This window comes from Fonsecaea monophora (genome assembly GCF_001642475.1).
Source record: "Fonsecaea monophora strain CBS 269.37 chromosome Unknown Scaff38, whole genome shotgun sequence".
Lineage (NCBI taxonomy): Eukaryota > Fungi > Ascomycota > Eurotiomycetes > Chaetothyriales > Herpotrichiellaceae > Fonsecaea > Fonsecaea monophora.
Genome location: NW_019173969.1, coordinates 98,396 through 124,893, shown reverse-complemented (window position 1 = coordinate 124,893; position 26,498 = coordinate 98,396). Strand labels below are relative to the sequence as shown.

The following is a 26,498-nucleotide window of genomic DNA, read 5'->3' as shown; positions in this document are numbered from 1 at the left end:
AACCATTGGGACCTGATGGCACTCTAGAGATCTAGGACGCGTGGACGGTGAAGGTGAAAGTCAAGAGATTCCGTCTATTTGACGAGGGTGGGGTAAGGGACTAGGGGCATTACCCTGACAGACAGACAGATAGATCCTCGTAGGGCTATATACATTTACTTGGAACCACCTGGCAAAGTCTTGAGATACGTAACTCACCCTCACCCCTTGGAATGCCATTCACTTGCATTGAAACCCCAACTTTTCGCGCCGACAACCAACTCGACATAGATCGGAACACACACACAGGATTCTTCCCTTGAGACATGTGATCCACATCACACCCATGATCTCCGCCCATTGCTAGACCGCAGCTCCCGCTTCGGAGTGGTCCGCACCCGCACTCTTGTGCTCGACAATCTCGGCGGTGAGCTGGACAGTCTGGCACTGGTAATGTCTCCACTTCCGCATGGGCAGCTTGAGGGCGTACATCTCGTCGACCTCGACGACGGTGCGGGCCCTTGTCTCGGGAATGTAAAAGTAGGCCCAAACGGTCGTGATCAAGACGCAGCCGGCGAAGATGAAGGCGGCTTTGGCACCCAGGTTGCCGGCGTCGGCGGCCGTGATCTGCGGAATGGCAAACGTCGTGATGATGGCCGTCACGTACGACCAGAACATGGCCCACGTCATGGTGGGCTCGCGCAGGGTGGGCGTGGCGATTTCGGTGGGGAGAACATAGGCCCTGTGAGTTCCAAGAATGTTTAGCATTGGTACTTTAGAAAAAAAAGAAAAGAGTTGAGGGGAGGAGGGGGGCGGGGGGGGGCGAAAGAAGTGGCATACAAAGATTGGAACGAGACGGCATTGACAAAGCCAAAGATGATAAAGACAGAGGCAAGGCCCAGTCTCTGGCTATTCGTCGTCAGTCCGGCGGCTGCTAAACCCCCAGCAGCCATGTTGAGCAGGAAGAGGAGGGAAAAGCCGACGAGGGCCACGGGTCGGCGCCCAGCCCTGTCCACCAAGGTAGGGCCGACGATGGTCCCCAGAAACTGGAGGCACGCGATGACGACGGTCATCTGGAACGGGTTTCCCACCCCGCTCTGCACGAGGATGACGGTCGAATAGGTCCCGACCAGGATCTGTCCACCCACTTGACTTGCGCTGATCAAAGCACCGGCGGTGAGGGTTCGCTTGAGGTTGGCGCGATTCAAAATGTCCCAGAACCTGGTCTGTTTCCGCATCTCGGCTTCTTCTTCGAGAGTGATCCGGTACATGGAGATTTCTGCGTCGACAATGTCCGTCTTTTGGTTGCGAATAGACATGAGGATGCGTCGGGCCTCCTCGAGCTTGCCGTGTTGGAGATACCAGAGCGGCGACTCGGGGCAGAGAAAGGTCAGGAAGCCAAAGGCCACGGGGCAGGCGGCTTGAACAGCCAAAGGGATCTTGTACTGCCTCTCGTCGTCGATCCTTTCGGTCGCCCACACGATGGTCGTCGCGATGATGGCCACGGCGCCCACTCCTGCTACGCAAAAGCCAACCGCTCTGCCGCGTACATGGGCAGGGACAAGTTCCGACAGGTAAAGCGGAGCCGTGGTTGTCAGAACACTGATCCCCAGATCTGAGATATCAATTAGACTCTGTCAACACCGTTGGTGGATTCGTCGTCACTCACAATTCCAGAATCTTCCCACCGTCATGCTACTGATGTTGGGGGAAAATAGCTGTAGAAACGAGCCGGGAGTGCAGAGCAGGAAGTAGGCGCCGATAAAAGTCTTCTTGCGGCCAAAGTACTTCATCGCGGGAGTGGCGAGAAACGTACCCATGGCGGCGCCGACCAGGGGAACTGTGACAAGAACATCGAGATTGTGGGCCTATAGTTGACGCACTCGTTAGTGACGTTGCGAGGACTTTTACCAAAGACCACAAGCGTCCACGGCACCACTTACTGTAAAGGCCACTCCGTAACCCTGATATTTCTCAATCATCAAAGGCAAGCTCATCAGCGGGCTGACAAAGCTGTTGTCATAGCCGTAAAGTCCCATCGACAACCCCACGATTATCACTAGACACGCCAGGTTAGCTAGGTTGCTCTGGCCACGTCGAGCCTTGGGCTGCGCGAGAGCAAAGACTCACTGGACAGGACGATTCTCCAGTTCCACCAGCCTGTGGGGTGATGGATGTTGCGATCAACCACGGTCGCATCCTGGGTGGCATCCGAGACACGCTCCTCGTGCATGGTGGTTTCGTCTTTGGCTGCTAACAAACCCATTGTTGGAGAAAGCAAAGTAGTCGGTGATGGTGGTGGTGGTGGTGTGGTAGAATATGGAAGACCTGTTTAGCAGTGCAAGTGGGATTCTGTATGTTATATGGCGTGATCCGTCAGTTGTCCTCGGTCATGAGTAGCAAAGGTCTGGGAGGCGACACGACTATCCACTCCTTTCCCATGGGGAAATCCATGGAGGTCAGGGGGACCGTCTAAGAGAAGCCAGAGGATCCAAGACCAGAGAGGACCGTGGACTTCTTCCCCATGGGGAATTGTATGGCGTGCAGTGAGCAGGCAAATGTACGGGTCTGTGGAAATGTTTTGAATGGAACAAGAACCCTTGAAAACTGTGCGCAGCCTCGCCAACGCGGTGGCGTTGATAAATGTGCCCCTCACTAAGCCACTTGGGGAATTTGTCCAGAAACGGAATTTCCCCAAATGGATCAAATACATTTATCCTTTGAAACCCTCCGAGGACAACCACCCCAGGCCTCGCCCTGGCCATGAGGGACACGAGAGATTAAAACAACTGACTTTTCCCTGCTGGGTTGGCTTCTTCTCAAAGATCCGATCGAACCATGGCCGCAGTTTCAGTTGCAGGGATAACTGAGGCCCAGCCGCCTTCTACCCCCTTCGGGGATGCTGAAATCTCACCGGAGCTGGAACTGCTCTGCAGGCTCCAGGGGATGGAGCCGAATCCCGTGAACAAACTACAAGCCCCAAACTTGAATTTCTTACAGGTGAGATGTCCCGGACCAACAGTCCTCGAGCAAACAAAAGGCTGACTCGAGTCTAGGAACTGGCAAAGCTGCCGGTCGATTGGACAACAGCCCCAGGAGGTACCGACGTCGAGGCTATGCGCAAGTGGATCGACAATGTTCTCTTGAAAGGACCTCTTGCCGAACATAGAGCCAAATGCAAATTCCAACGCCGACGGCCTGAAGCCAAGGTCGACATATCCGATGTATCCGTGCAGTGCTCAGATGGAAGCCAGAACAAATTCATAATACGTGTATACGAGCCCGAGCTCGGGGACAATGCTCCCAAGCAGAAGCTCAGACCTGCTATATTCATGCTCCACGGTGGTGGCTGGATCCATGGGAACCCCTGTGGCGACGATCGTGAGTCACCACTATGAGCGCAATGTCTAAGATTTACGGCCAAGACTGACTGCAACAATAGTCATTGCGACATTCTTCGCGTCTGAGCTTGACGCTGTCATTCTCGGCGTTGATTATAGGCTTGCCCCCGAGCACCCATTCCCAGCCGCTTTAGATGACTGTTGTGAAGCCATTGCATGGGTATGTACTTGGCTTGCCCGAAAGCAAAGACGAACTGAAGGCTAAAGCGAATTGCCAGGCAGTCCGAAACGCCGACCAATACCACATCGACACCTCGCGCATGGGTGTATGGGGTGCCTCGGCAGGTGGAAATCTTGCGGCGGCTGTTAGCATCAAACATACCCAGGAGCGTTCCGTGACGGGATATCCAAGTCTGCGGTTAGCGAGCCTTGTGGTTCCTGTGACTGGCCACCTGAAGGTGCTGGAAACATTCAACAAGCAACGCCCCTGTGGAAAAAGCCACAACGAGCAAGCAGTTGCGGACGTACCGTTGGCCCCGGAGCTGGTGGTCAAGGAATTCGAGAAAGTATATGGTATGTTTTCCACGTAGCATGCCGAGTCAGTGAGAAACTGACCTACTGATCGTTCCTTTGTCAAGAACTTTATCTCGGCAACGCCACCGACATATACGATCCTCTCGCATCTCCTCTGATGGTCAAAGACATCTCACAACACCCCCCAACACACGTTACAGTTGCAGCCTGCGATTTTTTGATGCCTCAAGGCCTCGCGTATGCACAGCTGCTTCGCTCATTTGGCACAAGCGTCACTGAAGAGATTCTCCCTGGTGTACCTCATGGCTTCACCTTTCCATTGAATGCTGATGTGACAAGGAAGTGGATTGAAGATCAGAGGGACGTCTTTATGGCAGCTTTTGCCTGAGCAGGCTCTTGATTTATGATAGAATGGATGCGATCTTGTGATATTTATGTTTCGTCAAGAGAGATCAATAAATCGATCGATAGGGTCCAGTGAATTGCCATCATAAGTCTGCTCAGCATCATTCGATGTTGAAGGATCCCATGAATTGCTATTGGTCTCGAAGACGCGACCACTCATAGGCTCAACTTGTATCGCTGTCCGTGCCTGAGACCTCAGGCTCTGATATTCGTAGGGCGGCCGGGTATTGAGCGATGCAGGTACTGTCGAAATCAGAGGCATGACCACCTCTGCGAGTTGAGGTGCAAAGATCTTCTCATGATCCTCCTTGATGACAGCGCCAGCGAGGCCACCTAGAATGTATTGACACTGGCTTCTCCCTGCCAGGACGCGGATGTTCTGCGCAAGGCTAGACAGTTTCCCGAGACCCACGATTCGTAGTTCGCCTTCTCCCAGTAAGCAAATCCAAGACATGGCTGCAAGACCCAGGGCCTCGACCGATTTCTGTAATCTCGGAGAGATGCCGATGCCCATTTTGAGGTTGGCAACGAGCTTTGTTGAAAGTTGCCATTGCCGCGTGACAACCACGTCAGCTGCTTGTATACGGGAGTACCGATGGCGTTTGAAAACTGCCCCGAACAGCGTTGCCATGTCAGCCTCAGAATCAATGTCGATTTCGTCAAACGCTTCTGCATTCTCGGCGAGATGTATTTCAGTAAGGCGTCTCAATAGGTGCAGAGCAACTCTGTCGGATTCATCAAGGGCGCCGAGGGTGTGGGATGCCCTCAGTGGTAGGTCCACAACTTCCCGTGGCCTGCGAGCCCGCCGCCGTCGACCTTGGTTCGCATAGATTGCCATGGTCGCAGCTTCTGTGTTGAAGAGCACCTGCTCAATTTGTGCCTTTCGGTGCCGCTCTTCTTCGTCGGCAACGCCCACCACCTCCAGGAGAGACAGCGCCTCGTCCAGGTACAGGAATGCGCGGTTGTGTTTTTCGAGGACATTATTGCCGGTGAAAAGAAACAAAGAGACAACCACACTATCGAGAGTTGGAGGGTCGGCAAAGTCGTATTCCAAGCGTGACTTCTCAACTTGGGTAATGAGCTCCGAAAGATGTGCCGTATCTGATGGAGCCATGCGAAATTGCCCCGCTGCGTTCACTGCCCGAATGGACAAGAGTAGCGTGCGGAATTCAGGAATGGCACGCCATGCGGGTTCGATGATCAGACGTGAAGCAAGGCTTGCGTATGACAGGATCGGGAACACAACATACAGGGTGTCAAAAAACTCGTCGATAGCGTTCCAGATGTCGTCGCCCCTGGATAGTTCATCCTCTGGGAGTAACACATCTTGTATCATACATGGGTCGTCGTTGACAGCAATCGTGCCCGAGTCAGAAGTCTGAGACTCAAACGCGTAGTTTTGACCATCAGCATCAAATCTCTCACAGTATCCATCAGGTACGATGCCCTGGGCGAGACCGTCAAACTCGAACTCGTGCTCTGCAAGGTTTCCAGATGGAGCCGTAGGCGAGAGTTCAGATATTCGAGAGGTTGGAGAGTTCAACCTAATCAGACTTCCAGAGTAGGGAAGGGTGCTCTCGTGGGCGTGTCTGTGTGCGGACCGTCAGAGACGTACGGTGCTCACTCGCTTTCATGCTTACCCTCGTCGCCGCCGGCCACGTTTTGCAGGCTTCTCTTCGTAAGTGCATTTCAGACCCGCCCTCAGACACTGACTGCAAGACTCGATTGTCTGAGACTTTGCGTTTCGACACTAATCGACGCCATCTTCAGAACGATGTCCAATGCAGAGTCCTGAGTTATGTACCTTGATTTTCAGCCTTCGGCAGGAGTCGCAAGCCCTCCCTGTCGCCGATGTGGCAGCAGAGTTCTGGCCGTTTCCCAACGAACGGAGTCCTTGGGTGGGAAATGAGGTAAACATTGGGCAATTGATGGATTGATTGTGGAGAGGATCAAGAGGAGCTGATGTTCTGCGCCATTGTGAGGTTCTGGTGGTGGCGATTTCACTTGTGTAGAAGGATGATTCTGTAGTGACGTGGACGCAGACATGAAAAATGTCAAGTTCAAATTCCCCGCCTCAGGTGGACCTGAGGCGGCTTAGGATACAAAACTCAATAACACAACGCCCCCATGACCCGCCCTTTCCGAATGTTAGGTTTACGCTTTTCGAGGCCACAACCACTTAAAATGTGTAGGACACTCAAGGATGAAAAGCCAATATTTTGTCATATACAATTGGATTTCGTTGATGTTTACATTCATTCTCGAGATTTTAGCTGTCTAATTCCCTTCCACCAGACAGGATGACGATAACCCTCATATAAGAAGCACTTGGGCGCCTAATGTCGACATGGCAGTATACCAATCGGCGGAAGGGTGATCCTGGCTCCCCTCACTCCGGATCTGCCAGCATGTCTTCATCACCTGAAGAGCCCTCAACCAAACACCAGGTCCTTGAGTCAAGGTGCCGGCCTTCACCGCCAACTCCTCAAACAAAGACTCTTGGTCTTTGAGTGCCATGCATCCGGTAACGCAAAAAGGCCAGAGCATGGCATGCAGCAACCGAACATCGGGTAGGACACTGAATATTTTCAGCGATCTGGAAACGGCGTCCCGAATCTCAGGAAGATGGGGATCAGGGCCAGACAGAACGACGGTCAGGTAAACCAGAGCTGCACAGGCGAAGACATGGGTGACGATGGGAGTAGCCTGGACCAGCCAAGTCTCCGCTGCTCTGTCTGTGGATCCCCTTGCCAAAAGTGGGAGGTAGCTCTCCCAGGGTTCAGCGAGACCCAGTTGTAGACGCTCCTTGAGCTCGATATATTTTTGGCAAACATCCTCGCCTCTCCGAAGTTGTCCTTCCTGTCCACCCCTCCTATATCCATCAAGCACTGCGATGTCCCGAATGATGACCATCACCCAGTTCTCGCAACCCATGATTTTCCGTAGTCGCACCTTGCTGTCCGAGGCGCCAAAAGCGGCCGCGCAGATGTCGGCAAATTGAGGTTTGCAGCCTGTTGAGACAGTGGCCAAGGTATCGAACCAGAGGAAAACAGCACTGAAGAATTCTACGGCCACATGATCCACAAGGGCAAGTGAGGAGTCAGTGGAGCTTGCCTGACTGATTGCTTCTTCGATCTGCTTGCCTTCGTCATACAAAGCAGAAAGACGGTGGTACGGGAAAGCCAGGCAATAAGCTTGCAGATAGGGAAACATGCCTGGAGATGCAATCATGTGCTTCTGCCAGGCATCAAGTCGGCCCCTCGAGTTCTAGAGAAAACTTGGCATTAGAAAAGAACTGTGGGCTCTGACTATGGCGGCTGCACCGCCCCCGCCGAGACTTACTTCGAGCATTATCAAATAGACGACACAAGCGAACACTTCAATCCCATCCCGCAGACTTTCTTGGACACTTTTCTCGCTTAAGCGGTCAATGTGTTGCCGCAAGCCAGTTACGGCTAGACCATAGAGCCGTTGCTGCTCGTTCTCGCGCGGCCGCCCACGGATGGCGTCGGGACGGTGCGAGCTCGGATCGCGATAGACGAGAACCAGGGCAAGTGCTGCATAGCACAGGGGTTCACATCTCACCATCAGAGCACGGAGCCAGCCGTGGCCCCTTTCAGGAAGAGAAGCCACATAAAAGGGAAACTGAAGGGGGAAAACATGGTCGAAATACTCGTCCAGGAGTTGCTCATCCGAATGCGTCGGACGCCACGTTGGTGTCACGCCTTCAAGACCTGCTAACAGCTTGGGCGTGCCATCCGTTGCCGTCAGAGGGTGTTTTTGTCGCAAGGCATGGAGGGCGCGTGCGCGGCGTAGACTATCCGTTGTTGCCTTGACTCCGCTGCGAATCTCTGCCACCATCTCTTTCTCTCGCGGTCCGCCGTCCTTCCACCCAGGTTTGGGCCCATATCCATAACAGGGAATTAACAGCATGCGGCAAACATTGCAGGTGGGCCTCTGCGCGTCGCATTTCTTCCTCCGCAGACGACAGGTCCAGCATCCCGCCATGCCGAGCGGAGTGTGATGGCTGGGTCTGGTGGGCGTTGACTGCAAGGACGTTGAGAGTTGAGACTCTTGGTTGGTCGGTTGGTTGGCTGGAAAGGGAAACTAGGACGCTCTACTTCATTTGAAGATAAGGGAGGGCGCCGATAATTAATTACCTCTACCTCAAACTCGGAAAATGCACTAACCGTTTTCAGTAGGTCTAGCGGTGCTATTATTACCTCATCTCGTCCTTATTATAGCCTAACTGGAGAAAATAGGCACGCTAGGGTAAATATTACAGACTCCTTACACCTTGAAACTTTCTGTACCTCCACTAAACCCCCTAATGCAACCTATCAATGTAGTTATGCTCCCGCTATTTTTCAGGCCAGACAAGGAGTTGCTCAAGTGTCATCCCAGTGTCCCTCAACACCTGCTCGAGGACCTTGTCTTTGTGCTCCTCCATGGCCTTGCTTATGCGTTTCAGTCCAATCTCGTCATCCAGTACGTAATAGACTTCCTTGGCTCCGCCTTCGGTTGAGGCATCGAACGCTGCTTGGGCAACGGCCGCGGCTGGCACCCGGGGATGGTTTATGAGGCTTTTCTGGAAACATCGAACAATAGGTCCCAGGAATGACAGGATCGTTGCACTGACTTGCAGGGCAGTCGGCATAGATCCTCGCGATAGATTACTGTTGGAATTCATCCCTCCAGGGTCCAATGAAAAGATATTCACGGAGTTGACTCCAGCCTAAGTCATAAGCCAAATGTCAGCCGTGCATGTATATGGGCTTCAGGATTGCCGACGGGTCGTCTTACCTTCAACATCTTCTCCTTCAAGGTGTACATGGCAATATCTCCAATCAATTTACTGCTGCCGTATCTGGTCAACCCTTGCATGATCGACAAGTGCGAGCCAATAGGGTTCTTCTCGGTAGGTCCCCAGGTGTCAAAGAAGTCGGCTTTGCCCAACGTGACGGTCTCACTGGTGATGTTGATGACCTTCCCCCGAGGCTTGCCCTTTTCCATCTGAAAGGCCCCCTTCAGCAACAACGTCGTCAAAAGGAACGACGACAGCACATTCGTCTGGTATACAGGATCAAACCCGTCCTGCGTTTTCTCATCCACTATGTACGACGAATATGCGGCAGAATTGACCTGAACAGCAATTGGCGGGATGTTTCCTGACCGCACCTTTTCGGTGACTTTGGCTGCGAAGGTCTTGACCGATGTGAAGCGTCCGAGATCGAGAGTGAGGAATTCGAAGGCCGTCACGCCCCGGTTGTGGAGCTGGGTCGAGATCTTCTGGGCCTGGACATCATTGTCCCTGCGTGCGGTAAGGATGAAAAATACATCCGGATGTGCTTTTGCAATCGCAAAGGCGATCTGTGAGCCCAGGGCGCCGTTACCACCCGTGATCAAGACTGTTTTTGATACTTTGGTTGACATCGCGAGGAACGTTCGCCCTTCGGTCAGGACAGGGCTTGTGCCTGGAATGGGCGCTTATTCGAATGAGGTTTCGGAGGCAAGCAGGATGAGGAACGAAAGACTTTGCAAGGTCTGGCTCGGCGAGGTTTGACCGCGTCGACGGTTCGAGCAGGTTGTGTCTGGCTGAGCATCTTTGCCAGCGTCCCGTCGTTGCTGGGCTTTTGTACTTGGTTGAAAAGGCATAATATTCGTCCGAGCAGAATCCCTTACGGGCAATGGCAATATGCACACGGGGATTATTATAAATACAGTGGTCAATGCTATCTAGCATAAGATGAATGTGATAAGGGATAGATGGCTTTTGTTCACTTGCTTTGAAAGACACCTACTCGTGCTGCTCGTATGTGCTCAGAGTGGCGAGATTGCCCCATTCTAATGTGATTGGGCGATTCCTCGCTTCGCCGTGCCATTGCCCGATCCAGGCATTTAAGCGGCCGCGCAGGACACAAGGTTGATGACAGACGACATCCATGTCCAGTAATGACCAGGAACAGTCTTTCCTGATCCTCTGCAAGGGGGTCTTCGTGTTAATCCAGTAATCAGGCGAGCCTCATCAGCCTTTGATCTTGCTGAATCCCCTGTGTCAGATAAGAAAGAATGAGCACTTCCAAGGCTGAATACTATCCATCATTTGATCTATCTCTGTGGTACATCTACGGTGTTGACAAACTCGTACTCTTTCCTAAATATCAGATCCTCCAGTCTCTCCACTTGGGCAGGCTCAAAGTTAGCCCTCAAGCACTCTCTGGCTTCTGTCCCGAGGAATTCTAACGTCTTACTTTGGACTTCCCTGCCAAAACCCGGTGGCACACGGAACAGACCGTAATCAATGAGCAAAGCGACCACGTCTGCCCAGGCCTCGTCCATTTTTCCGTCAGGAAATTGCTTGCTGTACCGAGCCAAGAGGCTGATCATCTTTGCAGCCTTGTCTTCCAACCTGACCTGAGATGCCCGGCCGTAGAAATCGGTCAGAGGCTTCCGGGCGCGTTCGAGCAATAGAGCCACAATTTCAGATGAAGGCGTTACCCTCTCCTGCTGGAATATGGGAACAGGCTCCAGCGCGAGATCGAGCAGCCTGTCCAAGTTCCCCACAAAGCTTGCGTCTAATTGTGCACGTAGGAAGCGAGTCAAGCCGAATTGGGCTGCCAACCCCAAGAAAGACCCTCTGTCCCCTTGCCAGTGCGTGAGCGGATGGACAAAGCGCCATTGACTGAACATTTTCTGGAATATGACTACTCTCGCGCAATCCCGCAAACCCCAAGGATCCCAATTTGCAATCAGCCGTTGTCGAAAGACCGTTAAAAGGCTGAATGGCACGGAACCAGATTCACGGTCGTTCTGCGAGGAATATTGGAGGAAGGTTACTGCGGTGGCAATGCCGTCTTCGCCAGCCTCCGTGTGCATCGCTCGGAGGCTGTCTGTGTCTGCCAAAGCAAGAAACTCCACGAGTGAAGCATTGCACATGTACCGCGACACGTCTATGCTGCCACTGGTGTATGTGCTGAGTCGGGTGCGCAAAAGTTCGCTCTGACAGAAAAAATCGTAGACAGTACGGTGTAGGAATTCAACTTGCCAGTCAACCCATCTTGCTCTCTTAATCTCCGCTCCCATTTCGAGGAGGCCCTTGCACCTGCTGTTAAGTCGTCTCTTTGTTGAGGATATGTGCTGATGAATCGCTTGCTCCGTCAAATCGTCGTCTTCGAGATGCAACGCAAAGTCAACATGCTCTTCCTCTGTAAACGACAAGGCTAGCACTGTCCTGTGCGCCTTTGGGAGCGCTGTCACGATCTGAAAGATCTTTCCCGCATCAGCGCGCTCCGATGCATCTATCGATTCGACAATTTGCATGAAGAAGTCATCCAACTCGGCAGGGAGCATGTCGAGTCTTCGGAAAAGGTTTGTGATGGTTGCTCCATTTTGCAGACGCTGTAGCATGTCTCGGACAACGAGGATGACCCAGAGGAAAACGCCCTGCGCCTTGTCCACAATCTGGGATTGGAGATCGTCGCATTGCGTAGGTTTGATGGCCCGTAACTCCCTAAAATGCACATCCTCCTCGAAATGATCTCGTACATAAGTGGCAACATCCTTTCTGGTCAAATCCTCGAGATTGAGGCTCGAAAACCGTTTGAGTCCTTCCCGGAAAACAGGCCACGGCCGACTTGAGACGCATATCTTTACATTGTCATGCTCCGAAGCGATGCGGGCGAACATATTGACCAGGTTTTGCCGCTGTGATTCCGTACCTTCATATTCGTCCAGGCCATCGACCAAGATCACAAACCGAAAGGAGCCAGAAGCCAGACTGAAAAGACGAGCAATAGAAGCTGTGAGCTCTTGTTCGGACCAGTCGTCCAAATCCGCTTGTCCATAGTAGTAGGTATGCCAGCGCTCTGGGTGTGCGATCCGCATAAGCGACGGTTCCTGCTTGAGAAGCTGGTACAAGAGGACTCTAAGCATCCCCGTCAGAGATTTCTGGAGTGGTGTCCCGGCCCTCCAGAAGAAGCAACTTGCCAAAAGTAGTCTCCTCGAACCAGCCCATTTTCGCAAGGAAGTCGTCAGTTGAGAATGCCTGGTCAAATACCGCATAAGACATGACTTCCCTGCCCCAGGCTTGCCTCTAATATAGAACAACCCCTGTTTGGGCTGGTCATTTTCCAGCCAATCTGTGAATGTTGTTTCCTTCAATGAAGACGCAAAGTCTTTGCCGAATATCCATGCAAAGGTTGATTTGTGAGCTTCAGATATCATGGCCTCCCTGTCTCCCCACTGCACAAAGTACAAGCTGATCAGCATCCTATTCTGAGCTTCCTCTGTCACTTGCTGCCTGGTGTTCTCAGCGATCCCCGTTAACTTCACAGCCAGTTCACAGCCAAAAGATGACTGCCAGTCGCCTATGGCCTTCTGAGTGGCCGAATGTTCTTCTTTAATAACTGCTTTCAGTCTGTCTAGTTGGTAGCTGATATCCTCATGGTCGGTCCTTACCGCCTTCAACAGAGCGGCTTCGGCAGTTTTGCTCGCACGAAGCAACTCTTCAAGGTCGGTGTCATGTTGGGTGCTGGAGCAATTGTTATCATTTATCACGGCCGTGCCACTCGCGAATTTCGATTCTTACCTCAGATACGCAACAAGATGGAGAGTGAGTTCGGTTTTCGCCGTTTCGAGATCTCGCGCAAGAGCACTGATTTCCCTCCCTTTGAACACCGAAGAAAAAGCCTGCCGAATAGCGCCAAAACGCTCGGTGTGAAGTTTCTTTATCTTCTCAACTGCATCCACCAGGACTTTAGCGGCACGTTGACATCGTTCATTCGCTTTCAGAATGCCAACCTCCCAACTAGCCGCATCCTGATTGCTGTTGCTGGGCGGATATTGCTGCAATCGCGCAGTCAGGTCCAAAACATCCGTCGTAAAGGTTTCAAGTGTTTCCATGTTAGGTAGGCCGCCGTTAGCCTTGATGGCACGAAATGTGCACAGGACTCGAGAACCGAAGTCGACAAACTGGAGGACGTTGCCCGCAAGGCTAAGTGCAGTAATGGGATCGAGAACCATTTTGCCTCACAGAAACAACTGGGCTGAGATGATGAGACAGCCAGACTGAGACTCTTGATTGTGTGACGTGTGGTAGAGATTTGTGGGGAGACAGAGGCGAGGATTGATGGTCGTTATCACCGTTGGTCTGGAGCGTCAAACCTCGTACCACCAATGCGAGACTCACCTTCATTGCCCTGCAGTCCCAGCCGTGCGGAACCAATTTTTTTGGGCTTCTCGAGCTCAACTATCTGTCGTTATCTCATGCTGCGGCGGATGACTGTGGCTTCGGCCCTTTATGTGCTAGAGTCACGCGGCAAGGTTGACAGCTAGTCGCCTCGTATATCTGGTGGCTGCCTAGAGTTTCTGCCTTGCCTGATATTCTACGGAAGTGGCTTGGCTGTAAGGTCCCCAGAGGATCGCACATGAACAGTGCCCTTACATGCTTCATTTTCTGAGGAATCGTAGCGAAGATATGTTACCGGGTGATGATCTGAGGTCAACAACGACAGGGCAATCGTGTCAATCCCGAGAAAGAATGTCTTTGGGGTCTGACACGTGACCGAGAACTTGCATACTCACGTGATCACTCCTGACCAGTGTCTGCCTGACAGGGGCTCATCCAATCTAGGTTTAGTGCATGTACAATATTCTTGGCATCTGATCGGCCCGACTCCTCTACCAATTCATCTTGACAACACCTTTGAACTCTGTCAAGTACTAGGTAATCGGGTCAATTGAGGTGGCAGCGCGAAAAAGATGGCCGTCAACAGATATGTGGGTGGCTTTTGATCTGTCGAATTATGTATTGGCCGTGCAGCGTGCCGCAAATCTTCGCATACCATGGACCTGGCACTGTAACTGGCCACCAACCGAAAGAAACAGAAGCCCACCATGAAGGCGGGGAGGCAGAGAAGAATGATTCCACCGACGATGACACCAATGCTATAATCGACCTTCAAGCTGCCCGACATGACCACGTCTTTGCGACAATCAGCTCTGTTCGATTAGATCTTTGGTCAACGCGTCCTGTGGTTGTCCTGGCCTCGCTCTCGCGATCGTCAAAGTCGTTAGAAACTTATGGCAAAAATCTCGGCCTCGCGTTCAAACCAGATGGAACCACCTTGGTCATTCGCACAGAGGGAAGCTATTTGATGTTATACTCGGTAGAGAGTGATCAGACGGCCCGGGTCCTGCAACAACAGTATGGGTATAGCCAGGCGAAGCGGCAAAATATAATGCGGAGTTTTGGGACGGATGAGACCATTGGAGTTCCAGAGGTTCTCCTGCGCTTCCGGAGAGCCATTAAGATCGATGCTGGGATCAACTCAATCAACGCCCTCGATTCGGAGATCATTGTGGCAACGACCAAGCCTGCTGCAGTGCAATGTATTAGATGGGACCTTCAGAAGGATGGCTCCAATGCGGTAGCACAATTGCTGAATAGGATGGACTGGATTACAGAAAAGTCAAGCATATCGACCATGATCCATGACAGAGCCATGAATCTTTCAGTGTGGCTATCGCAGGACGGCCACGCATATGCAGTGCAGCGGATCAAACCCCAGCTGACGCGGGCACCCTCTTCCGATGACTCCATCCCATCTTCAAGGGGATCTACGACCCCCGCAACCAGATTGTTTGACGGCTATTGCTTTCATAAACCCGAGTCATCCTCAGGAGCGACATTTGCGAGTATTAATGCCCGGTTCTCTCTCATCGCCATTGCTACGTCGACGGGGGAAATCATTTGCTATTCTGCAAAAGACTACGCTGGCAATATCCCGTTGTCTCACACTTTCAGACCTTCAACCTCGCCATCTTCCAGAGGCCCTATTACATGTCTGATATGGTCCCCCGACGGCTACTGTCTCTTTGTCGGCTACAAACAGGGTTGGTGTACGTGGTCAGTGTTTGGAAAGGAGGGCGCATCAACCTTCCACCAAAACCTGGCACACGCCGAATCCAATTCTGAGAAATGGCTTCTCGCTGTCCAGCGGGCGACTTGGATCGGTGCTGGCGGCGAAATCCTCCTCATCACCCCGTCTGACAATCGACTCTGGAAGTTGGAAATGTCGCGAAGCGCTGCTATGGGCTGCTTCTCCTGCGCCAATCTCGTTCGTGCTCTTCTGCAAACTCCAACAGAAGTGACAGTATATCGTGGCCATGAACTACCTGACTTGACTTCTATATCGAATGAGGCATCCCTTTGGCATCACGCCGAATACCCCCATGTTTATCTACACAATCAGTGGCCTATCAAGTCTTGTGTGGTGTCTCAAGACGGCAGATATGTTGCAATCGCCGGCCGTCGGGGTCTGGCCCACTACAGTCTCCAGAGTGGGAGGTGGAAGACCTTCTCTGACTTGTCGGTAGAGAGTTCGTTTGCAATCCGCGGAGGGATGTGCTGGTTCAACCATGTCCTTGCCGTCGCAACTGAGAATACTAATGGGTACGATTTGCGCCTGTACTCGCGGGAGCTCGAACTGGGCCGTTTCCCATTGCATAACGAAGCATTTTCCATGCCCATCGTGTTTGTGGGCCCTTCAGGTGAAGACTCACTATTGGTATATACCTACGAGAACATACTCTACCACTATATCCTGAATATCACCGACCGAGGAGCGCAGCTTGTGCAAGTGGGCCAAATTGCCTTTCATGGCATTGTGCGTGCACCCAGCCGAGTTCGTTCCGTCAGCTGGGTCGTTCCAGATTCTCAGCTTCGAAACGGAGATCCCTCAAGAGACGTGGAGTTTGCGTCTGTCCTATTTCTCGTTGACGACAAGTTAGTCTTATTGCAAGCGTCTCGTAACGAAAGGGACGAGCTCAAATACGATATGCGAGTCATTGCTCAGCATGTCGAGTACTACATACTCATGCGCGATCAGATATACTTCAACTTCAGCACTGGCCCAGATGAATCAGCGCCACCCACACCATCGGCTGGCTCAGCGTTCACAATGCGAAGCCAGCAAAATTACTCACTACGAGACTCTCTCTGGACATTCAGCGGTGATGAGCTTCGTCTCTGGCCAGATGTGCGGGATCTGTTCCACCATGGTGCGGGAGAACTCCAGACATCACCAGCACTATCTATGTCAATCGACTTCTACCCTTTATCCATCCTCCTCACCAAAGGTGTTGTGCTGGGTATTGAATCCGAGCTTCTCCAGCGGCGAGACGTCAACTTTGCCCAATTTCGCTCCAGCATCCGCACACAGCTTTTCCTCCCCTATATACTTCGTCACCAACTGTGTGAAGCAAGCGACACCGCCGCCGCATTCGGCCTGGCGAACCAGTACCAGAACCTCTCATACTTTCCACATGCACTGGAAATATTGCTCCACAACGTCCTCGATGACGAAGTTGACCGCAAACCCAGACTCAAGGACAAAGATGACGATGGCGCACAAGGGCCATTGCCGGCTGTCCTCTCGTTTCTCCAACTGGTCCTCCCACCGACAACGTACCTATCGACCGTGGTGCAATGCATCCGCAAGACAGAGCTATCATCGTGGCGCACGCTCTTCGCGCACCTCCCGCCCCCGCTGGCCCTGTTCGAGCAAGCCCTCGAGCTCGAGGACCTCAAAACCGCCGGCGGCTACCTCATTGTCCTCCAGGGACTGGAAGAGGGCAACGACGAGTCCGAGTCCTACGACGCCCGCAAATTCGAAGGCTACGTCATCCGTCTGATGACTCTGGCCCGGCAAAAGGGAGATTTTGAGCTGTGCGCCGAACTGGCCCGGTTCATGATGGGGATCGATCCGAGGGGCGATGCGTTGCGGAGGGTCATCGTCGGCGTCGGCTTCAGGGACAAGCCGGCGCTTTTGGAGCCCCATCGCACAGTATCTAGCACAGGGGCGTTGCAAATACCACGTTCGAGAAGTAAGAATATGGATCAGAACTCGGAGGGGAGCTCGAGCCCGTCGCCGGCGAGGTTGAGTCCGGTTAGTGCCGGTGACTACTTCTCGAGTTCACCAGGTGGATATTGAATATACTTATGGAATGAACAGCGAGGTGCACTCTTGGTGATCAGTTCCAGATAGAGTCTGATGATTATTCTGCCTGCGAGTCTGCATTCGGGAGCAGAACTCATCGATGTTTTCCTCTATGCAACCATCCATAGTCGTACAATAAATACATTTCCCCTCGCTCAACCCAATCTCCTCACCTGGGGACTCCTGGTGCCACCAAACTTCAACCTCGTCCCATCCGTCACCTTCGCGATCAGAGGTTTAATCATTCTGCCTTCCGTTCCCAGCAGTGCTTTCTGGAAGGCCTCTCTACCTGGCCCATATCCTCGGAAGATGACTTCGATTCCTGCACCCGGGGAGCCACTGTACGCGGGTTTCTTTATGCTCGATAGTGTACACCACGGGTTGTTGTTATGTTTGTTACTTTTGCTGCCTCCCAGCTTCCACTGCTTCTCTGCCATTTTGCGAAACGTGTATGCTGCGAGCTGGAAACTTGCATCGTAGGATGCCTTTTGCGCGTTGCGCAGTCCCAGGTTGCCGCACGAGAAGGACAAGATCGGGTTGCGGTTGGGTTCCGTGAATGTGATGTGGGTGTTGTGTCGGTGGGCGTAGACGTTTATGTGATAAGGCTCGTCCGTGTACGAGCTCCTGACAGAAGGTCGTGCCGCGGATTCTGCTTGTGCAGATTGTGCGACGTTCCGGAGGTCTCTTTGGAAGATGGAGCGCATCGAATTGTTTGTGGTTTGCGACGATGCGTTGCTGTTTGAGCTTCCACGTAGGAGCTCGTGGAACTGGCTCAAAGCATCCGTCTCCTTTGCTGGGGTTTCCTCATTGACTTTGATCCCAAGGCGTTCAGAGAGTCTGCTGGGCTGCCGCTCTGGTTCTCTGGAGGAGCTTGGACTTGAGTCCGAGATGGTGCGTCGTGACTGTGTGAGGTAGGTGTTCCTGCACGATCTACACATGGACAAAAGTAAAGGAGGCCTTGGATGCGCCATTTTGCCCGGGCTGTGATGTTTTGTCGTTGCCGGTAGACTAATAGCCCAGCATTGTGCAGGTCGTGTGTGTCTCGAGAAAGATAGAATTGGATTTACAGAGAAACGGAACAGGAAGCTTAGCCGGAACCGAAATTCGATATTTCCTCCGCCGTCTTCAAAGACGCATCAACTGACCATGAACGAGCTTGCTGAAGTATTTTCTTTCTGTGCTCTGCTCGTTTCTTTATTCCTGGTTGCAGATATCCGCTCCGTAGCATGACTGTATTGCGTCGCGCACCCGTCCATGGTGTCCGTCATTATGTGACAGCCACCAGTCAATTTTCCACGCTCCGAGCGTCGGCGCAGTATGGAAGGACAGCAGTGTACAGAAGATTACTCTCGTCGGACGAACCCTCAAAATCTTTCAATTCCTCATTACACCTGACGCCATTCTCCCCCCGACTCACTCTCTCGAGCCAAACTCTCCTTCGATCACTGCACACTTCCGGAGTTCGATTCCAACAAACCCAGCCTAAGGAAGATCCCAAACAAGAGGTTCGGGATCCGCCACGGGACGGCCAACCAGAAAAAGAAGCAAGTGAGGGCAAGGAGGAAAAGGACCAGAAGGAAGAAAAATCCGAAAAGGAAGAAAAAGAAGGAAAGGAAGGAAAAGAATCTCCTCCTCCACCACCACCCCATGGCGACAAAACTCCGTGGCAAGTTTTTGTCGACACGCTTCGAACGGAATTTAAGGCGTCCAAAGAATGGAATGAGTCTACAAAACACCTCTCGGGCTCCGTCCAACAGTTTACCGAGTCCGATGCTGTAAGAAGGGCGCGAGAGGCATCTGAGGCCGCTTCCAAGGGCACGTCGCAAGTCTTGAAGAGCACGGCCAGTGCCATTGGACAAGGCGCAGCTTGGGCCTGGGAAACGCCCGTCGTGCAGGGTGTGCGAAAAGGAGTCAACGCTACCGGTCGAGGAATCGAAAAAGCCACCCGGCCAATTCGCGAAACCAAGGCGTTCAAGGATGTCTCGGAAGCAGTTGATGATGGAAGCAGCTCCAGATATGGTGGCTGGATAGAGAAAGAGGAGCGACGGAAAAGGGAAGAAGCCCGAAGATTGAAAGAAGCACAATCACCTCACAAAAATCATGAACCCATGGTTGAAGATCCAAAGTAAGTCCACCAGGGTAAAATTTTGTGTGAGATCTTACTCTGACAAACATTGCAGTGCTGGAACCAACATTACGGTTCACAAAGACTCGGCATGGCGAGAGTCATGGACCAATTTCAAGGAGAATTCCAAATTAATGCAGAGTCTCTTCAACATGAAAACTACGTACGAAGAGTCCGAGAACCCTTTAATATCGACGGCGCGTTCCATCTCCGACCGTGTTGCTGGGTTTTTTGCGGAGAATGAGACGGCTATGGTCATCAAGAAATTCCGCGAAATGGACCCGTCTTTCCAGTTGGAACCTTTCCTGCGTGACATGCGAGAATACATTTTGCCAGAAGTGCTCGACGCATACGTTAAGGGCGACGTCGAAACTTTGAAACTGTGGCTCTCAGCGGCACAATTCCAGGTCTATTCGGCTCTGATGGAGCAATACACCAAAGCTGGCTTGAAGTCGGATGGACGAATTCTGGACATCAGACATGTCGACATTTTGAATGCTCGATTACTGGAACCTGGCGATATCCCTGTCTTCATCATCACTTGTCGGACACAAGAAGTCCACGTCTACCGCAACGCAAAGACGAATGAATTGGCAGCAGGGATGGAAGATAAAGTTCAGTTGGTCACGTATGCCATTGGCGTGACGAGGATACCAGAAGAAGTCAACAATCCCGAGACGAGAGGGTGGAGGATGATCGAATTGCAGAAGGCGGCCAGAGACTACATTTAAATCTCTCTGGTGCCAAAAAAGTTGCAGTCGAGGATGCCGATATCTTCGCACTTAAACGAGAGCAACCTGTGGAAACAAAGGTGGATTCTACCCTCTTATGCGTGTGTCTGTTATCAGGATCAAACTCATCTCGGTCCTGATGTGTGTGCTTTTAGATCAACATTCTTGTTCCAAACTTGATGGCTGGCTGTTGGAGAAGGAATTCCAAAGCAAATGTACTTTTATCCCTTTTGACGAGCATGGCACCATGGATCCTGACATCAAACGGGCCTCCACGGAGGGCCGGGAAGGGGGCAAATCTGGATAAGTCATGGATAAGGGCTGCTAACTTGACCAGCCACGTTTGCCTCTTCAAGTAGGGAGAGGGTGGGAAGGGGCTTCAAAAAATAACAAAGTAATTCTTCGCTCGAGAAAAGTGTCTTATGGGGGGTGGTGCAATTAATTGTACACGTGCCTCGTACAACAAATTTTGACCTCAGGGCTTGCTTGTTCAATTGTCAATGACGCAGGAAGGAGTTGCACCAAAGGCTGCTTAGTCTCGGTTAAACGACGTCATGGCTGTTCCCTCTGTGCCTCCCCATCTGGGCACGCAAAACTGTATATCATCAGGCATGTGAGGGACAAGGACCAGGCATCAATCAATCAAACGGAACAAGATTTGTACAAAAAGGCCCTCTTATCAGTCTCCCCATTTCATTTCTTCCTTTCGCCTTTTTCTTTTTTCTTCTTCTGGTATACCTGAACTGGAATTTATCCCACCGTGACAGTAGCGATATCAATCCCCCTCTCTCCCTCAGTATACCATTGACAAAAGACAGACTTCCCACCTCACACACTCACCCTCACCCTCACCCTCACCTCACACAGATCCTTGATCCTTGACACTACCTACCTCACCACCTATCTACCCCGTATCTCCCTTCCCAAAACTTTACAAAGATGCCTCTCGTCGTCCCCGGCATTACCAACACCGGCTCCAGCGGTGGCAGCAACGCAAACACCGGGGAATGGATGAACAAGCTGATGGGCAAGAGGCTGGGCGAGACGAGCAACGAGACGCAGTTTGCCAAGAAGGACCTGCCGCAGAACCACCGCGTCGTCGAGGAGGGCGGCATGATGACCATGGACCATAACCCGGACCGGTACGTACGGACCATTTTTTTTTTCTCCTGTCCTTTTTGGTATGCTCGTGTTGTTTATTGTGTGTGGCTTGGTTGTTTGAGTGAATGAGTGAATGAATGAAGGATGAAGCATTCAAGCGGTAGGTAGTGATGGAAGACGAAGAGGAACGAGCGAGGCACGACCGAGAAATCTACTTGTCGTCTTGTCAAGAACTGTTCCAGGCTAACACTCTGCACCTTTTCCACCTTTTTGCATAAAACAGGCTGAACATTCACGTCGATAAGGACGGGACAGTCAAGAAGGTCACGCATGGCTGATTGACTTATTACGCACCAAAAGGATGGGGAATAGAGCAGGCGGAGATGTGAAGCGGTATAGAGTCTTGGCCGCGCCTGAGTTCCATCCAGCGCTGGCCTGCCTGGCATGACGATGAGACGAGACGCAATTAAGTGGAACCCAGAAGAATGTATGATCGAACGAACGAATGGAATAAGACAATCAGTACAAAAGAACGCATGGAACGTCTTGACGACGAAGAATGTACAACATGCTGGTCTATATTAGAATCCCATCCCGGCTGGGTATGATTGACTGATGAATCGACCCCATCCGCTGTCGCAGGTTTTATACACACACACGCCAATTCGACCCCATCGATATCCTTCGCTTGCCACAAAAACATTAGGTACAAAGAAAAGCAAGACACGCGACCCATCTCTGTCCCTGTACCCTTGAAGCCGCCAATTCTTTGCAGGCCTCGGGATCCAAACATGGCTATCAATCAGCTCCCCTTCAATGCTCTGAGGACTCTTTCCATAGCCTTCAGCCGTTCCTGCTCCCGGACCACAATCCCTCGAGCAAGCCTCTTCATCTCTCCGCGGCCCATTTCTTGCCTCCAGGTTGTCCAACCGGCCAGCTCTCCAACAACCACCTCCTGAGAATATCTCAGTTCTCGGCCCAATTTCTCGATCTCCAATCCTCTCTCCAAGATCTTCTTCTCCGTATCTTTAACGACCTTTATACGTGATTCCTCCGTGCCCGGAAAAGGCAGATTGAGATTCTTTAAGACTCCTTTTCTAGGAGTCGAGTTATTCGCCAAGTTTGACTTATCCTTCTCCATCGCTCTTTGGGCGGCCGTGATCCGGTCAATCAATGCGCTCGGCTTCAGTAGTGCGGATTGCACAGCCGCAACTGTCGATTGAAACGAGGACAAACTGCAAATGTAGTTCTGCAGAGGAGAACTCGCCGGCTCAGAATGCATCAAAGCCGCAAATTTCAAAAAAGCGTCGACGTGCATCTTCGAAAGTGTCGCTGCAGGTGTTCCCATCGTTGCAAAGGCCACCGAACATAAGCTCAACGCCTCTGCAAAATCCGCCTGTGCTTGAACATAAGCATGACCCTTCCGGATGGACGACCTGGTGCAGATGTTGATTTTCCGTACAATGTCTCTCGAATGAGAAACCAGACCGTCCACAGCAATCATGTCTGCCCGAGAAATGAGAGGGTCATATTCATCGTTAATCTTTTCTTGTATCAGTTCTGCCTTCAGGCGGGCTCGATCCGCTGTCTGTTCTTGCTGCATATCTGGGACGAGGAAGAATTCCCAGAGCATTTCGTGCGTGGAGAAAGTAGGATGTTTCAATAGAATTTTCAGGAACCGGTCGAGATTGGTTTGTATATCATACAACGCGGCACGGGATGGTCGGGAGTGTAGCTGGAATGGATTGCGGAAGTTCGAGGCTAGCACCGTCGGCATGTATGACGCTGGAAAATCCATCAAGAGCCATTTTGCCAGGTTTTCGAAGTCTTGTAAGGAGCGCCGGCTTGTGGTGATGGTATAGGTTGTGCTTGAGACCGCAGGGTTTGGAGCACCCGACTTGAGAATAAATCTTGTTGAACCATCCTCGACGAAGAATGACCGGACAATTGCTGTAATCCGTCCCGTAGCATCGGCTGTATTGGAAGGCGAGAACAAGGTCAAGTCGTCAATCCGATTCCGCACCTCGTCATCTTTCGCCAGTTCCACAGCAGTTAGCCCACGAGACTCGCGTAGATGCAAATCTATTCGTGGGTCGCTCAGGAAAATTCGAACCATGTCTACTCTCCCGTACTTGCTTGCCAGCATCAAGGGGGTAAATTTTTTGTCGTTCATGGCATTCAGATCGACTTCGCAAGTTTGTAGGATCCGTTGGAGGATGGCAGCATCATTGACGATATGCAGCAAGGAGTTGCCCTTGTTGTCCATGTGGTCTTCCACACGGAGTGGACCCCCTTCGTGTTGAGCTTCCTTTGCAGCGGTCAGGGCTTCGGAAACCATGCTGCTATAGTCAGGGTGGTCATAAGTCCGGCAAATCGCGAACAAGGGGGTATGGCCGATTCTATCCTTTTGCCGCCACGGAAGGACATTTGCGAGTCTCTTGATCAGCTGAGGAGTATTGAACAGGTAGTGTGCCACACTCCGTCCTCGAGAGTCCTTTACAGATAGATATTCGCGGAATACTTGCTCGTCGGCGTGTTGTTCGACATAGCCGAGGATGATATCAACCAAATCCATGTTGGCCAACTGTACTGCGGCGCTCAGTAATGTAGCCCCTTCCTGTGTTACATCTGACAACACTGCTTCAGTACTGTAATATTCTGTAAGACTCAACAGGTATCGAAGGCATTCTGATCGCTGGTTTTCGACTGCCATCATCAGGACCGAATTTCCCGCAGCATCCTGTGTTTGAGCCAGACTCTGCACAGACGTGTCGCCCTCAATCCCGCTCAGCGATGTCTCAATTGTCGCGGCCCGAGAGGATTGTGAATACGCTGATGAGACTGACATGCTCCTAGCTGCCATTTGCACCTTCTTCTTCTGCTTGGGTAGCAAATTCTTTCTCTCGGCTGCCTGAAAAGGAAATACATGTGACAGGCCACCCTCACTCGACGAAGTTCGCGATAACGTCACTCTCGGACATGATTCGGACGATTTGGCTGATGCTGTTGTTGCTCTGGACAATGGGATCTCTGCAGGTTCATCGACGAGGTCGTCTGATAAGATAGCCGACTCTTCGAATATTGATTTGACTTCATCAATGTTTCCGGTTTTTACGGCTTTCCACAGCCATTGATTTTGCTTTGATGCCTTTCGCAAACCAACAGCATCTCTTGCGAGATATGTCAGGACAGCCTCCAATGTACTCAGAGAATATCCGATTTCGCCACTTTCGACGTCGTCAATATAGATGAAGCGCTGCATATAGGACAATCTTGCCTGAAGATGCCTAACGGAGGCGCGGACAACCACCAGCAGGAGCATGGACACCAGAATATCTGCGTTTATTGTCATTGCAGCCACAGCCCTTTTTTCTTCGTCTGAAATGCCTTGTGGCTCCGACACCACTTTTTGGGTCTCGAGAAGGATGTCGAGCATTTCTTGAGGACTCCCGGCAACGCCCATCCTTCGAAACACCGCGACACCACGGTTGACCCGGTTGATGAGGTCTCTTTTGCCCTTTCTACCGTCTTCGAGGACTATGCCAACCTGAGAGACGTCTAAACAATCCATCTGTCGTATCCGCCTATCAAGTTCTTGATCTTGCGCCTTATGAAATGAACACAGGCGAGGGAATAATAAAGTAGGATGGACATATTCTGCCACGTAACGCTCGATCAGTTTCTCCACATCAGGACCCGTCAGATCGGTTGTGGCACCCAAGTAGGAAAGCTGCTGCTTGTCGACGCCTTGGAACAAATCAATCGCAGCTGTGACAGCAGTCTCCAGGGCTGTTCGCATAAGATCTTCCTCATCCTCGAAATAGGCGGGAGAGTTGAACGGCAACTTAACGGACCCGTTCGATCTGACAGACCCGGTTTCCGAAGCTTGAGTCGTCCCATCTAAAGTACTGGGTGTTGGACTGCGCGAGGGTGGCGGTGGGAGAGGCTTTCCTAATTCCTTGCTGAACTCGTTAAACAATCTTTCTAGTCCGGGTTGCATCTGTCGCTGTATCATAGGAAAGTTTTCCAATAGTTGTCCAAAGGTCTTGATGTCTTTCTTTTTCGGTGTGGGGGGCTCAGATGATGAGGACGAGGAGCCAGGTATTGCGTGGTTGATTCTGGTCTCTCCGATGATGGCCGGTTTGATGGGCAATGCCTCGAACAGCCCAGTCAGAGGTTTCGATATGTAGTAGACAAGCCATTGTTGCATGTCATTTCCTGGCGAATAGTACAGCAAGTCGCTCAAAAGAGTCGCCTGATTCAGATGTTTGAATCCCTTGTTACTATACACGGTGTTCTCCTTCAGAATCACCGTGCGCCCATTAACGGTTGAATAGTTTTTTGCCTTGCCACGACTGTCACGGACATTCCCATCTTTCTCCGCCGTCGCAGGGATGATTCGGAGGATGTGGCTCCCAAGGAAATCTTCGTCGTCGACATGGTCGGCGTACCTCTTGTTGGTTTCGCGATCCTGGCCGTAAAAGAGGGATTCGGTCGTAGGGACAAGAAGGACGTAGTTCTGGGCGGGGAGCGCATGACCTAGCACACTACTCTGAAAGAGCGCGCGCAGGAAAGGGTTCAGGACGGGCATCCAGGCACGATGGGCCTAAAGATAGCAGTGCGAATCATCGAATCATCGAGCCGTTCGTTATGCGCATGGAGGTTGAAACGGGCTTGTCAGCAGAGGCTGACGGGTAGTAACATGTGGGAAAGTGGCTTGTTAAAAGGCGTCAACAACAGCGTCTAAGTTATATCTAGCGGTTTTCTTTGAGGAGCGTAGACAAGCAAAGTGAGAAAATGTAAGAGCAGTTGAAATGCCACATGCCTCGTTTGTCAGCCCTGTTAAGGTGACAAGAGCCCTGCCCGCTGCAAGCCAGTCTGGGTCGGAGTCTAGCACCGAGAGCCTGCGTGCCTGGCCTTCGCCTCACCAGCTCCAATAATTAATTCTTTCTTCCCCGGACTGCGGACCTCGTCTGAGCCTCACTAGCCTTGGCACTCGCTCTGGTAGCGGCTGCGCTGCTGCCTGGACATCCTCTTCTTCGCCTATGGCCTTGGGAGTAATAGTCACCACAGCGCATCAACTACCGAGGCGCGCACCAAAAGTATCAAAAGACGATAGACTTTGTTTTCGTTGGCCCTCACAAGGGCCCCCGAAGACATGGGAGCTCAATACTTGACGCCTATAGCGCCTAGCGAGACTGGAAATATAGTTTAGGCGGCCGCCTATTAGATCTGACTTATAGCTAAGAGATAGGTAAGAGTGCCTACAAGCTCAGAAAATCTC

At 51.8% G+C, this 26,498-nt stretch overlaps 9 protein-coding genes across 9 annotated transcripts; 3 read left to right on the top strand and 6 right to left on the bottom strand.

Annotated features, from left to right (window-relative positions):
• Positions 1-342: 342 nt before the first annotated feature.
• AYO21_05817 (hypothetical protein) lies at positions 343-2,245 on the bottom strand (the record flags this gene model as incomplete). Its single annotated transcript, XM_022655784.1, has 5 exons — positions 343-721; positions 820-1,594; positions 1,649-1,847; positions 1,923-2,038; positions 2,110-2,245. The coding sequence occupies 5 exons, from the start codon at positions 2,243-2,245 to the stop codon at positions 343-345; spliced, it is 1,605 nt and encodes a 534-aa protein (XP_022511896.1).
• A 572-nt stretch (positions 2,246-2,817) lies between these two features.
• AYO21_05816 (hypothetical protein) lies at positions 2,818-4,242 on the top strand (the record flags this gene model as incomplete). The annotated part of the gene is made up of 5 exons (XM_022655783.1): positions 2,818-2,979; positions 3,036-3,360; positions 3,422-3,540; positions 3,599-3,893; positions 3,959-4,242. The coding sequence occupies 5 exons, from the start codon at positions 2,818-2,820 to the stop codon at positions 4,240-4,242; spliced, it is 1,185 nt and encodes a 394-aa protein (XP_022511895.1).
• Positions 4,243-4,296: 54 nt separating this feature from the next.
• Positions 4,297-8,120, bottom strand: AYO21_05815 (hypothetical protein; the record flags this gene model as incomplete). Its single annotated transcript, XM_022655782.1, has 3 exons — positions 4,297-5,803; positions 6,619-7,496; positions 7,602-8,120. The coding sequence occupies 3 exons, from the start codon at positions 8,118-8,120 to the stop codon at positions 4,297-4,299; spliced, it is 2,904 nt and encodes a 967-aa protein (XP_022511894.1).
• A 499-nt stretch (positions 8,121-8,619) lies between these two features.
• Positions 8,620-9,692, bottom strand: AYO21_05814 (hypothetical protein; the record flags this gene model as incomplete). Its single annotated transcript, XM_022655781.1, has 2 exons — positions 8,620-8,994; positions 9,063-9,692. The coding sequence occupies 2 exons, from the start codon at positions 9,690-9,692 to the stop codon at positions 8,620-8,622; spliced, it is 1,005 nt and encodes a 334-aa protein (XP_022511893.1).
• A 675-nt stretch (positions 9,693-10,367) lies between these two features.
• On the bottom strand, positions 10,368-13,280 carry AYO21_05813 (hypothetical protein; the record flags this gene model as incomplete). Its single annotated transcript, XM_022655780.1, has 2 exons — positions 10,368-12,789; positions 12,847-13,280. The coding sequence occupies 2 exons, from the start codon at positions 13,278-13,280 to the stop codon at positions 10,368-10,370; spliced, it is 2,856 nt and encodes a 951-aa protein (XP_022511892.1).
• Positions 13,281-14,062: 782 nt separating this feature from the next.
• AYO21_05812 (hypothetical protein) lies at positions 14,063-17,251 on the top strand (the record flags this gene model as incomplete). Its single annotated transcript, XM_022655779.1, has 1 exon — positions 14,063-17,251. The coding sequence occupies one exon, from the start codon at positions 14,063-14,065 to the stop codon at positions 17,249-17,251; it is 3,189 nt and encodes a 1,062-aa protein (XP_022511891.1).
• Positions 17,252-17,412: 161 nt separating this feature from the next.
• Positions 17,413-18,228, bottom strand: AYO21_05811 (hypothetical protein; the record flags this gene model as incomplete). Its single annotated transcript, XM_022655778.1, has 1 exon — positions 17,413-18,228. The coding sequence occupies one exon, from the start codon at positions 18,226-18,228 to the stop codon at positions 17,413-17,415; it is 816 nt and encodes a 271-aa protein (XP_022511890.1).
• A 255-nt stretch (positions 18,229-18,483) lies between these two features.
• AYO21_05810 (hypothetical protein) lies at positions 18,484-20,113 on the top strand (the record flags this gene model as incomplete). The annotated part of the gene is made up of 2 exons (XM_022655777.1): positions 18,484-19,382; positions 19,438-20,113. 2 exons carry the CDS (start codon positions 18,484-18,486, stop codon positions 20,111-20,113), a joined length of 1,575 nt encoding a protein of 524 aa, XP_022511889.1.
• A 1,903-nt stretch (positions 20,114-22,016) lies between these two features.
• AYO21_05809 (hypothetical protein) lies at positions 22,017-25,805 on the bottom strand (the record flags this gene model as incomplete). Its single annotated transcript, XM_022655776.1, has 1 exon — positions 22,017-25,805. The coding sequence occupies one exon, from the start codon at positions 25,803-25,805 to the stop codon at positions 22,017-22,019; it is 3,789 nt and encodes a 1,262-aa protein (XP_022511888.1).
• Positions 25,806-26,498: the final 693 nt, after the last annotated feature.